Source organism: Euprymna scolopes, chromosome 35, assembly GCF_053919585.1.
Source record: "Euprymna scolopes isolate OS-2025 chromosome 35, ASM5391958v1, whole genome shotgun sequence".
Classification (NCBI taxonomy): domain Eukaryota; kingdom Metazoa; phylum Mollusca; class Cephalopoda; order Sepiida; family Sepiolidae; genus Euprymna; species Euprymna scolopes.
In genome coordinates, this window is record NC_136516.1 from 35,854,648 (window position 1) to 35,868,848 (window position 14,201).

A 14,201-nucleotide genomic window follows, 5' to 3' on the forward strand; every position below is an offset into this window, starting at 1 on the left:
AACTAACTATCCGAAGACAACAAATATAGAAGGCAAATTTTTATGGCAAGTGTTCAACTGAACTCCAATCTATAATCCCTTCTCTTGCCAAACTTTCACAAAAAAATACTTGACTAACTACAACCACTTTATATGATATCCTCCTATACTCTGTGCTTAAATCTAAACGCTGATTCCATGAACAAAGCTTTTTCCTAGAACTACTCGCCTGTGGAACACTATTCTGCTGGCCTGCTTCCTAATTGAATACAACATGGTAGTCATCAAATCCAATGTAAACAAGTTGAGGTATGACTATAAATAATCAAATTCTACCCAATTTGCACCGTTGATGATTACTACACTTCCACCTTGCATTCATTAACCTTTATCCTTGAATGGCCTCTAGGCCTTGATAAGTAGTGACTTTAGTAAAAAAAAAAATAAAACAAAGCAAACAAACCTTATATACAGCATTAAATGACCCAAAGAAGATTGATATGAGAGTTAAACAAACCAACCAACCAACCAATCTGTTTGCTCTTCTGTACTGACCTTGTGTCAGGATGAAGCTAATGTTTATAATTTGGTAAGTGGAAGTATTTACATTAATTTTTTTTTTTTTTTTTTTTTTTTTGCAGTGAAACAGTTGCAGCACATTCCAATCGATGTGGGTTCTGCGATCGTCCATTGTTCGGTGGCCGATCCGTTCTTGTTAGTGATGAGCCAAGAAGGTCAATTGGTGCTCTTATCATTGAGGGCAGACAGTTTTGGGAGTGGGGTTCGTTTGGCAGTCACCAAACCCCAACTTCAACAGGTAACTCAATTTGTTTTTTTTAATTTAATTTAAAAAAAAAAAAAAAAAAAATTCTTAACTTTTAGTATAGGAACACTGACAAAGAGTAACCTCAGGGAGACGTGTAAGGGGTGATACAAGTTTGTACAGAAAAGCAAGAAAGACAAATATAATAGTCAACAAATAATGCCTATGAATATAATATCGGATATATATTAAATTTGTATTATTTATAAAATTCTTGTATTTGGCACATTAAGAAAATATCTTAGTGTGCCACATGCAAATATCAGTTTGTATAATTTTGTGATAAAAATGCCTCGGATCAGCTTTTATTTATAGTGAATCATTCAACTTATATGTATGCGCTAGAAAAAAAAACTCGCATAGTACATGACAAGGGCCAAATACGAGATAAGTCGTAAACATACGATTCAATATGTGTTATTTTGAGATGCCATTCCAAGTTAGACAAGTTGATATGCCGTAGAACAAAAATAACCAACCAAGTTAAAGATGGTTATCGTACGTGCATTAAGTAATAGAAAAAGAATTTTGTTACTACAAGTTTATTTGTAGCGGGCAAAGCTAAGCAAATGCCAGGGTACAAGAATACTTGGAGTTGGCAGCGAATGTGTGAAGAGATTTTTAGGGGATATAATATCGGCAAAACGTCCTATTTAAAATGTAAAATATGAAATCAATTGACTCCTAATCTTTAAATGTCTAATATGTGAATGATATCATTTTTATGGATTTAGTCCTTTGGCATACATTTGATTTTACTGAAATTTTTCCTCCTTTTTTTAAAAAGGAGTCTCAACTTATCAAGGCCTGGAGGCAATTTGAGGATAATTGTTAATGAGTGCACAGTAGTCAATATCGTAGTCATCGTTAGTAGTTGGCAGTGAATGTGTTAACATCCGGGATGAGAACAGTATTCTGAATAATCCAAATTATCCAGATTATTTTCTTAAAGCTAACATTGAATTCTTTTGCCTTTTGGCTAGAAGTAAAGTGTAGTATCTGTTCTATCCTTGGTCAGTGAAGGAGAAACATCTCGACTAAGCCAATTTTTATTTTTGTTTCAATCCAAGGTACCTTTTTTGGCAGATGGATTTTTTTCCTGCATTTAAAACCGACCTTGTGTCTAACTTTACCTTTGTAGAGAGGTAAGTTAATAGGGACATTGTATTGGGTTGTGATTATTTTCCTTAGTATTTTAGGATTTGGCGATGGTAGAGAAACTATCAAAGGGAAATTACTCATCAAGTATGAACTACATCTGAGTTATCGCCCTTGCAACATTTTTAAATATTTATTGCACAACCTATAAAATGTTTAATATTTGAACAAATTAGGCACAAGGCTATTCAAAAATGTGGGGAAAATAGGTGCCATTGATCGTCCTTTGTCACCATGATTAGAAAATGTATATCTTACTCTTAATTAGAATTATCAATCACCATAATACCACATTTAATCTAGGAGGCCGTCCTACTTAAAATTTACCAAATTGTTCAGAAATTTTTACTGAAGATAAATACATCATTCTGATCTATTAATTAATGGGCATTATAACCACCAATCACACTAATTTTGTTTTTTGATTTTCAGAAAAACAGAATCATCACAATGTGTGTTTACAAGGACCTAAGTGGCCTCTTTTCAACGGCACCAGTCAAATCTGAAAACTACAACCCAAACACATCGGATTTCAGCAGACCACCGCCGAAAATCCACGACGACCAACTTTCTACTTCTACTCCAAGTTTGGCCAACACGTAAGCAAACATGATTCACACTTTTGAGTTAAAACTATTTTACGCTTCTACAGAATTGGGACAAAATTTTGTAGTCAATTAATGGAGTTTTCAGATAAAAAATAATGGTTTCAACTGATTTTTTTTTGTTGTCAATTCTAATAAATTACAATGTTAGCTTCCAAATTATGCAGTCGAAATTATCCGAATATTACTGAATTATTAAACAAAACAACTTTAATCGTGTTAGCAGGTGAAAAGTTTCTGCCATCTTGTTTAAATCAAAACAGAAAATTACCTCCCTGTTTAATTCTATGTTTTACAATGATTTTCATCAAATTCTATTTTTATTTTCTTCATAAAATAATTTTCTACCTTATCGATTTTTATAATCATCTTAAAAATACGAGGATTACGTAGATACAATTGTTTTCATGTGAAATTCACTATTATGACTTCTGAAATTTCATCCCAGTAGTGTAGAAGCACCAACTATTTTCCTTTTCTTTTGTTGGTTGTCCTAAGAAAGTTTGAAGGAATTAAAGTATTTTTAATCAAAAGTCTCTTACACGGAGTAACTGCTCCCTTCCCAAAAATGCCATCCATGGGATCGTTAATAAAATTCAAAATCCTTTTTGAAGTTCAATAATACCAATAAATGTCAGTCTAAGCTGATTTGTCCACCAAGTTTTAATCATGAATATGCAACAGTCTTTATCTTATTGTTACTTCAATGATATGTGGGGACACTTTGGTGATCATTTCATCAGTAAGAGATGTGATTCATGGCTCTTATACTTGTTAGATTTTACTTGCCAAAATTTTTATCTGTAAGGTTATTTCAAAGTTAATGTCTTCCAATTCAATCCCCAGACGATTCTTTAACTGAAGAGTGCTATCACAGCTCAAATCAGAATAGTACCATGAAAGGAATGCCAAAATTATTTGGAATCTTGCTCGTCATATCCAAATGTTGGATGTCTATTAATGAAACTTGATGAATAACTCCGTCATTTCTCGCCATGCAATGCATGTCCTCAACTCTCACTTACCCGGTTTCACTTTCATACATCATCACATTTTGTACACTAGCCTGACAAATGCTTTTGGTCCCCCGATAAAAGGAAGGTGGACCTGTAAATTCATCCTTGTCCGTTCGTCTGTCCACACTTTTCTCAATAACTATGCCGTGGAGTTTTTTAAATTTTGCATAAACATTAAACATGATGTGAGTAAAAAAGTAACAGAACAGATTTTCCAGGGAAAACTCCAGCCCCCCCCCCGGTGCCTTTTGGGTTCAAATAGCTATGTTAAGGCCTAAAACTACACCGTTTGTTCATTTTAACTAGGATTTGACGTCCCCTGGGGACTTTTAGGGCTAAATCAGAAGGGGGTGGGTGTCAGTGCTGAACTTAGTGATTTTTTTCATGCCTTGTTCACTGGGCACTTGTTTGTAATTTAATCTCTAAATTTTAAGTTTCTTTCAATTTAATCTTTTTTATTTACAATCCCGATTATATTAGCAAGTTCATATTTACTGATTTGTATATGTGAATAATATGTGAAAATATACGAAGATTTATGATCTAAATATACAAAGATTTATGATCTAAATATACAAAGATTTATGATCTAAACATACAAAGATTTATGATCTAAATACAACCTTTGTTCTTTGGACTGTTTTGTGCATGATATCACTTTAACACCCTAATATTCTACATTGCTAACAGCCTTCACAGACTTGCATAATCTTTTTTAATTCAAATTTTATTTAATTCAAAATTGTTTTTTTATTTATTCAAAATTGTTTTTTTTTTATTCAAAATTGTTTTTTTTTTTTTTATTCCAAATTGTTTTTTTATTTATTCAAAATTGTTTTTGTTTATTTTTAAAATTTGATTTATTTAATTAATCTTATGTTTTAATTTTATTTTATAATTTCATATTTCAGTTTTGTTGATGATGAAGACGAACTTCTGTATGGAGATTCAAAGTCTACATTCAGTAAACCCCAAAATTCTACTACAAAGCCTTTGCCAAAACCAAGGTAATTACTTTTAGCTACTGCCTTTTTTTAAAAAAATTTTGTTACATTGTAACCTTATTTTTTTTAAAATTTTGTTACGTTGTAACCTTATTTTTTTTAAAAAAATTTTGTTACGTTGTAACCTTATTTTTTTTAAAAATTTTGTTACGTTGTAACCTTTTTTTTTTTTAAATTTTGTTACGTTGTAACCTTATTTTTTAAAAAAATTTTGTTACGTTGTAACCTTTTTTTTTTTTAAATTTTGTTACGTTGTAACCTTATTTTTTTAAAAAAATTTTGTTACGTTGTAACCTTATTTTTTTAAAAGAAAATATGTTGTAAAATGATTCGTACAATTTCAGTTTGCAATTAAGGGCAGCTTATTTTAAATCATACATGCTGTATATCAGATCATATGACCATAAAATATATTTAAATATGATATTTTAATTTATGCAGATTTCGTATTATATATAGAGCCAATTCTTTATTGATTATCATATTGTACCCAATATAAAATAGTGATTCCAAAAGTTTAGAAAAAATGACTTTGATGCCAAAAAAATTAATTCTCTAGCAACATTTGCTACCATCTGCATATCAAAACTTGACAAATTAACGCAGTTAAATGTATAAATGTATATTTGCGCATGCGTAGAGCATTCAGATTACATTGAACTATGCCTGCCAAGTTCCAATTTTTACTCATTAGCAGCTATTTTTCTGGTTAAAAATAATATTGATTTTGTTCCACAGGTTTGAATACCCCATGTATCAAGTTTCAAGTACTTAGACCAAAAATTGATATTAGTTTATTATAGATTGTTCTACAGATTTACACTAAATGCAACATCAAATGCAATTATGCACAATAAAGAAAATATGCAAAAGAAGAACCAAGCATAATATTGAAATGGAGCTAATCGTCCAATAAGAAAACAGAAAAAAGTGAACAGAAAATTGATAAGTTTGTTTTTTAAAGGAAAATGCAAATTAGTTATCCTTTTTGAAGTTGCTCTCGTCTTAAGCTAAGATCTAATTGTAGTATCTGTTCTGATGCTACACTTAATTTGTCCTTAGTCAATGTGGGTGGGTGGGGGGGAAACCCTTCTATACTAAGGCAATTTGTATTTTTGTTTACTGAAAGAGTGCCCTTTTTTGGGGAAACTGGTTTTCCCTAACATTAAAAACGACCTTGTCACATTTTGTTACTGTAGATGAGCCATTAAATACAAAAAAAAAAAAAAAAAAAAAATGTATGCTTTTAATACCAATAACATTGTAACAAATAAATTAAATTTACACGCACGCACACACACACACACACACACACACACATATATATTTATAATTAAATAATAATTCATTTTTACTTACAAAAGCTAATGTTTCATGCTTACACAATCATCATTGTAGAGTAACAATTCCTCTCAGTCATGAGATTTGAACTCGGTTACAAAGCCATCTTTTGCTCCATTTGCCGAGCCTCTACCTCAGGGCCACCAAACAATTGCCGCAGGAATGAAGGGAATTAAGAACAGCTGAATTACACACACACACACACACACACACTATAAGAAAATGGCTGGTCTACAAAAAAAACGACCAATGCAAATTCTGTCACTCAGCTGTTGAAAGCCCAAGCCACCTAATGTCTAGATGCAAGATCCTTCTAGCCGATGGTCATTACACTGCTCGCCACAACAAAGTATGTAGATACTTACATTGGAAGATCTGTGGAGATATGCAACTAGATAGGTCGTCGAACATCTGGGAACATGAACCACCACCGATAACATCAAATGGAAAAGTGACAAGTGTTCTACAACAAAGACATGAAGCCAGATATAGTAATATGAAACAAGCCTGGAAGAACTGCAATCATTATCGACGTCACAGTTCCAAACGACTTTGGCCTTAATAGAGCAGAACGGGAAAAGATAACAAAATATCAGGACCTAAAAAATGATCTAAAAACAACATGGTTTCTGAAAGAAATAAACATACTAGTTGTGACAGGAGCAACTGGCCTAATAAAAAAGAACCTTCAAAAATACTTAGAAGCAATCCCTGGAAAACCAAGCTGTAAAGAAATACAGATAGCAGCCATAAAGGGAACAGTGTCTATTCTTAAAAGAGCCCTCGGATATAAATTTAAACTATAATAGAATCAAGTATTAGCCCCAGGAAGGAGCCCCTTGATCTCTTCAAACTAACAAAAGTAAGATCTTATGTGGTGAACAGTGACTATCATATTTGTTTTCTTTGTTATCTAATAATGTATTATAGATAGCAAGGGGCATAACTCTAGGTATTTCTTGCACATCACTACAAAGTAATAATTGAAACTTCGGTTATGGCTACATAGGAATGATTAATAAAGAGAAAGTTATCGATAACGCGCAAGTTTATTCACTTCTGAGCAAGAAAACGATTGATATAAAGCAAAGAGGAAAAGAAGAACATGGAAATTCATAGAAGTATATGAACGTCAGCCTGACGAGGGGTGCAAATACAAAGATAACAAAATAATAATCAAAGCTTTTTTACACATCATTATAAAGATTTGCATCACCTGAAAACAAACTTTATAACAAGCAGCCATTTTGTTAGTGTTATGGAGTTAAATGGTAATAAACGAAAGGAACATAGGATTTTTAGAAACTAACATGTATTCACATATATTACAGGCAAAGACCGGTTGGGAATACCATTCCTCAATGGCTTCATCGCATACCAATCTCAGACTGCCAGGCACCGGTACTCTATACCGGAAGTGACGTCATGAGATAGTCCATTAATCCCCTGGAGGGGCGTCTTCAACAGTTTGATCAACAGTGTCTGTATTATTTGCATTCTTCGGATGACGGTCCTGAATTTGACCTAAAACTATATCCGATGGTGAGGCCCCAGCTTGCGGGTCTTGGGGAGTGTGGAGCCACCCTTTAATTGCCATTGCTCCCAGGTCCACTCTGACCCGGAGTGGTAGTACCTGTTAGGGTCCCAACTATGGGTTAAATAGAATCCGACTTAAAAAACAAATATACTCCATTAAAAATCGTTCCTCAAAATAACTAGATTCGGCATTAAATAACCTGAAAAAGGTTGATATGCCGTAAAACAAAAACAACCAACCATCTTCAGATGACTGCTTTCATCTTGTCATTTTCACGTTTCGGTTAATGTGACCTCTGACCTTTTCTGGCGTATCTTTTTGAACTCAGAAAATGATTCTGTCAAACTTGGGAATCTTCACAGAATTCTGAATGGAACCCTTTATTTACATCATAAGGGTAGCTTGCTCTTGTTCTGTCAACCATGACTGGATAGAAATCTAATATATAAAAAGCTATACAGTAGACCCCCGATATACGGCATTAAAAATTAATAACAAATTACAGTACAGTATATTATACACATGTATATAACCAAATAACGTTATTATTAACACCATAAGGTGGGGCAAATACTGTAATCAGGAACCGGAACAACATCGTATTCCACATCATAACCTGAAAAAAAAAACATATCCTAGGGCCACTGTATCCCGGGATTCTACAATATGTCTGTCTCCATATTTTCAACCTCTATCTCTTCTGAAACTAAAAGTTGCAAAGCAGCACTAGGAGTCTCAAATGATAAGATTTTTTACGGAGTGTTCTGTAATGGGTCTTTAGCCGGTTAAATAGTTTTTAAGGGCTCAAAAATGGGTCAAAATTAAAAAAAAATTCTTATACATTTTGTACATTCATCTTAGTTTATTTTTAATCAGTTCATATACGTGTCATGTTGGTACAGTGGTAACGTCACTAGCTTTGAATGCTACAGTTTCGGTTTCGATTCTAGCTGATGGCACCCAAATACTTTTTTTTACATTTAAAATCACGACGATAATATATGAAATGTGGACAAATTAAAATATCTTATTTAAGTGAATTTTGCACCTGCCCAAAAAGCCCCCCTCCCCAGTCCTAAGTAATTTGCAATTGTATTTTTCGATCACTCACTGAGGATTAAACCGTCTAGAGAATATCACTTCACAACTGAATTTTTCCGATCCAAACAATACAAATAGCCAAACCTCATCTAAAAAATTCATACTTCTCTATTATAATGAAAAAAAAATATTGAATTTCAAATAAAACCAGTGATACCTACATAGTTATGTCAAAAAATAGTAACATATCCAAAAATGACAGAAAAACAATAAGATAGAAAAATAATTATTAATGAAAAATGGTTTTCAATAATGTTTAGATGGGAATAAAATTACGCTTATCAATCTGACGTAAGCAATAAAACTTAATTATCTCCCCTGTCAACTTATCCCTCAGTGTAATACAGTGATTTCACAAATTTCTTTTTTATTAATAATTATTTTTCTACCTGATCGTTTGTGATAATTTTTGGAGATGTTACTATGGTACGTGTAGGTACCATTTGTTTCACTTGAAAATTCAATATTTTTTTTTTGTTATTATAATAGAGAAGCACCCAGAAATGTAATATTAAGTTATGATTTGACAGCTGGAATTAATAATTTCAGTTCAATATTGTTTTCTCACCCCTTTTTCTTTTTCCGTTTCTCTTTTTAATTAAGGTCCTGTATATGATCTTAAACTATATTCGATTGTGAGGCCCCAGCTTGTGGGCTTCGGGGAGTGTGGAGCCACCCCTTAATTGCCATTGCTCTGACCCATAGTGGTAGTACCTGTTAGGGTCTCAACTATGGGTTAAATAGAAACTGACGTGAAAAAAAACCCAAATATATTCTATTCAAAAATTTTTTTCTTCAAAATCATTGGATTCGGCATTAAATAACCTCAAAAAGGGTTGATATGTCATAAAACAAAACCAACCAACCAACCAACCAATCAACCAACTTTTTCATTAAATTTTGAATTCTTTTTATTTCTAAAAAAAAAAAAAAAAAAAAATTTATGCGTTATTGTCTTTTCTTCTTTCAGTCTTTTTGAAGGACAACAAAAACGAGACACAAAAGCAACATTTTGGGCCATTGTTTGTCGAGAGAATGGAGTCTTAGAAGTACGTATTCTATTGTTTATGATATTTTCTTGTTGTCTACCACTTTATGTAATCGGCAAATGTGTATATGAAAACATGTTTTATTACGTCACAATGATAGATGTAATTTAAAATGTCAGACAAATTTTAGTCCCATATAAACTTAATCAGGAGAAGGAGAAACACGGACCGTGTTAGATGGACATGTGGCAGCGAGAGACTTTTTAAGTGGTGTTGAAATAGGAAAGTAATGGTAATAAATGCTTTTGTTAAAAAAATTTTTTAAAAATGCCAACCCAGATTTTTATTTCTTTTATTTGTATCTGCAACGTTACAATCTTCCACAATTAAAGCATACGATAAAACTCGATAATTCGATGAATTTTAGTTTTACTTTAATTATTTTTATACTGGATATTTTTTTTATAATTTTTAGAATTTATACTAATGTATGAGATAATGTTTTCACTTTGTTTGAAATTCCACTATACTGCACAAGCACTGCACATTTTTATTGAAAAACATTATTTGATTGTGATGAGAAGTAGTATAGGTCTATTACAGTTTTTTTTCATGTGAAAAATATTTGGACGACTATTCTCATCTTGATTATTATTTTAGATCACCAAAGTTAAGCAACGTAGAGCTTGGTCAGTACTAAAGTTTGGCAATTCCAGATGAGATGCTGTATGTGCTCTCTGCTTTTTCCTCATAATTACAAGCGCAGCTACCCTTAGAGGGGTATCCATTGCCTCTTGAGACTGAAGAGGCATCAGTATTATTTTTACAATATTTCAGCTAATATAAATATAGTTTTACAATATTTCAGCTAATATAAATATAGTTTTACAATATTTCAGCTAATATAGATATACAGCTAAAGAAAGTTAGAGGTTATATTATTTGAATTCTGAAACCAATATGAAGTTTCAAACTGAACCTATCATTTAATTCATGAGGGTAGATTGTTCTTGTTCAATTGAGCCATGACGTGGTAGAATTAATAATTAAGCATTGTTGATGAAATGAGAATGATTTCCTATGGATTTAAGAAAGAGTTCAATTTGAAATTCAATATGGGTGCCAAAATTCGGCAAAGATTCTGAATGTTATTTAATGAATTGGAATTCTTGTTGAGACGAGTAATTTGTACTTCATTGAGATGAGTATTATTTATCCATTTTATTTATTGCGCACTATTATCCTCATCTTTATAGTTGTTTCATGATGTTTCGGTCAACTATTCCTCTGACCTTCATCAAGTGGTTTACCGTGACAGGATAGAAACGCCAAATCTAACTGCATCCTCAGCAATTACTGCCTTCCATAGTTGTTGTTGTCTCACGACGTTTTGACTAACTAATCTTCTGACCGGCTTTGGGTAGGATTGAAACCGCTATCTTAAGACAGTGCTCACCTGGAACCGTAGAGATTCAATGTTTCTATCCACTGTGCCACAGACTCTGAAGGGTGATCACGGTTGGATTTTTTGGCCTCATAAATCTATGTTTATTTGGTATCTGATTAAATAATATCCCATCGCAGTTAATCACCTGACGAAGGCCAGAGAAATAGTGGGTTGAAACGTTGTGAAGCAACAACTAGAAGATGAGGATAAAAAAAGATTCTGAAGTTCAAAAAAGATGTATCTGAAAAAAATCCGAGGTTACATCGGTTGAAACGTGAAAATAGTGATGCGAATATTCCAACTTATTAATCTTTTATCTAAAAAATTCCAAAACATGAAAGAAATTTTACATAAAATTTTTTTATATCTTTTTTTGTTCCAGATCTACACCCTTCCTGATTTCCGAATGACGTACTACGTGAAAAATTTCCCAATGGGACAGAAAGTGTTGGTCGACAGCATTCAGATGACTGAATCTTCCGTGAAACTAGGGTATGCCCACTTTTCTGGTTTGTTTATTTTAGCAAGTAAATTTTTCTGTCAACCGGCAGTTTTACTCTATTGCAATAATCAGATAATTTCGATATGCAAGCTGTCAGTGCCTCGTATTCCCATCAACTTTATGAAGCCCTGTAACAAGATTAAACAGAACGAAGGGAAATCTCCCTTACTTAGGTTGTGGAAAGGGAATCTGGTGCAATTCAATCTTTATGTAATACTTAATGTAACATTCAAATTTCATCTTTTAAAAGTATTCTAAACGACAACCGTACAGTTCCTATCATATATTTATCATGTGTGATTAAAAGCAGATATTAAAAAAATTGATGCTTCTTCGTTATAATACCAAAATCTGAAAGGCAAAAAAAAAAAAAAAAATTTTCATTAAAACCAATGTTATCTAATTAATTGTCATGCCACTATTAGTTAAATATTACTGCATTGTTACATAAAACATGTACTTTGACGAATCAATGATTCAGTGACATCTGCCATTGTTATATAGTCAGGTGGGAGATATATATTATAAAACATGTCATGTTGTATGTAAATATATTTCATAATGACGTACGCATTTAATAGTTGGGTTTATCTTTTTCTCTGTATATTCGTGTATGTGTAAATGCGTGTATGTATATATACGTCGTATCATTTAGTTGATCGTCTAGTGTGTATATTTTAACATTTATGCAACAGTTCGAACAGGAAACAACTGACATGGACGTATCGAAACAGTTGTAGACAAACAGTTCTTTTAACAGATGTAAATAACACAACGCATACCTGAATTATTTTCGAAAATTTATTTTTATGATCCTACCGGAATTTTCAGAGATTACACGTTGTTTACATCTTGGCTGTCCAAAGTGACGCCGCTTCCCACGTCATCTTGAGTCATCTGTTCTCTCTGATGTCCAGCTAACAACTGCTTAGAATCTCCCCAAATCTACATACATCACATGTTTAACCCCAATCTAGTTATTTGTTTATGCAAACCCCAAAATAATGTTTACATTTATTTTCTATTTTCACATTCCTTTTGCGATTTTTTTTATATTATATGTCAATCATTTTTTCCCAATTCAATTGTTTGTTCTTCTAATCATGATAATTGATCCAGCGACCCACGCCGTCGCTCAAATCAATAATAATCATAATGTTTTGGCCCTGCTTGCCACAGTTAACAGATACTATGCTATGATCACAGCCCAGTGGGTCATAGCATTACATCATTACTTGTAACAAGACAAAGTTACTTCCCCTGATTTCATGCTGTTTATTTATATAAACTGAAATTTATTTCAAAACCTATTTTCATTAATAATTTTCTATCTTATCGTTTTTTTGTTATAATTTTTGGATATGTTACTAAATTTGATGACAATTTAGATATCGTTGGTTTTACTTGAAATGCACTGTTTCAAATTCCGCTATTATAACTGAACAGCACCAAGAAATTAATATGCTTCACTAGGCTTCTCATACTACGATTATAGCTAGTCATATTTAAACGACTTATCCATAACAGGGGAAAGCCTTCTGGAGCATATTGAATTTTTGAACATCTGCTTTTAACCACAGAACTTTTTTTCTCAAGTGCAAGGATGCTACATTGCAGTGATGGGTCAGTTCTTGGAAAGTCTGCTCGCCTTTGTCGCATCTGCAGAATGGGGAATTTGTGATGCTGATGTCAGCATTCTATTTTCCTGTCATCCACCCGCAGCAAAGATCTATTTGTTAGCAAAATCTCATGCCACACAAATCTTGCATCAGAAATGAGATCAAAGGTTTCAAACATCCTCCACTTGATAATAAAGAGCAATGTGTAGTTATTGGCACACACACACACACACACACACACACACACACACACACACACACACACACACACACACATTTAGTTATTTACACACACACACACACAGATATATATGGATGTACTTGGCTTTGTAATCGGTAATGGTAAAAAAATGTAATCGGCAAATGTGTGTATGAAAATACGTTTGATTACGTCACAATGATAGATGTAATTTAAAATGTCGGACAAATTTTAGTCCCATATAAACTTAATCAGAAGGAGAAACACGGACCATGTTAGATGGACATGTGGCAGCGAGAGACTTTTTAAGTGTTGTTGAAATGGGAAAGTAATGGTAATAAATGCTTTTGTTAAAAAAATTTTTAAAAATGCCAACCCAGATTTTTATTTCTTTTATTTGTATCTGTAATGTTACAATCTTCCACAATTAAATTTCAATTTCCACTTGATAATAAAGAGCAATGTGTAGTTATTGACACACACACACACACACACACACACACACACACACACACACACACACACACAGATATATATATATATATATATATATATATAATATATATATATATATACGTTCTAGACATTAATATAAAAGTTAATTTCAACTGTATTTCTTGTGGTTAACGTTGACCGTGTGGTTTGTTCCTTGCTACTGGAGTCGGAGATGGCTTTGTGGCTGGCTCCGAATTTCCCAACTGGCTGTAATTGTAATTCCCTGCACTGATGATTCCCGAAAGGATGAAACACTAATGTCTATAGGTATTAAAAATTAACTGTAGTAATAATTATATATCTGTTCGGTCACACAAACTGTTGCAAACAGATATATGGCTCCCGTGGATTGGTGTTAAAAGCCAGTTTTCACATAAATTTCTACA

The 14,201-nt window shown here is 32.7% G+C and overlaps 1 protein-coding gene across 1 annotated transcript in view; it reads left to right on the forward strand.

Annotated features, from left to right (window-relative positions):
* The window catches only part of LOC145259815 (cleavage and polyadenylation specificity factor subunit 1-like), a 130,234-nt gene that overhangs the window by 68,683 nt on the left and 47,350 nt on the right, over positions 1 to 14,201 (forward strand). Inside the window, exons 19-23 of the mRNA XM_080117616.1 lie at positions 621 to 796; positions 2,393 to 2,559; positions 4,493 to 4,588; positions 9,535 to 9,613; positions 11,383 to 11,492. Coding sequence (XP_079973742.1) covers positions 621 to 796; positions 2,393 to 2,559; positions 4,493 to 4,588; positions 9,535 to 9,613; positions 11,383 to 11,492 — 628 coding nt within the window. The remainder of the gene's footprint in view (positions 1 to 620; positions 797 to 2,392; positions 2,560 to 4,492; positions 4,589 to 9,534; positions 9,614 to 11,382; positions 11,493 to 14,201) is intronic.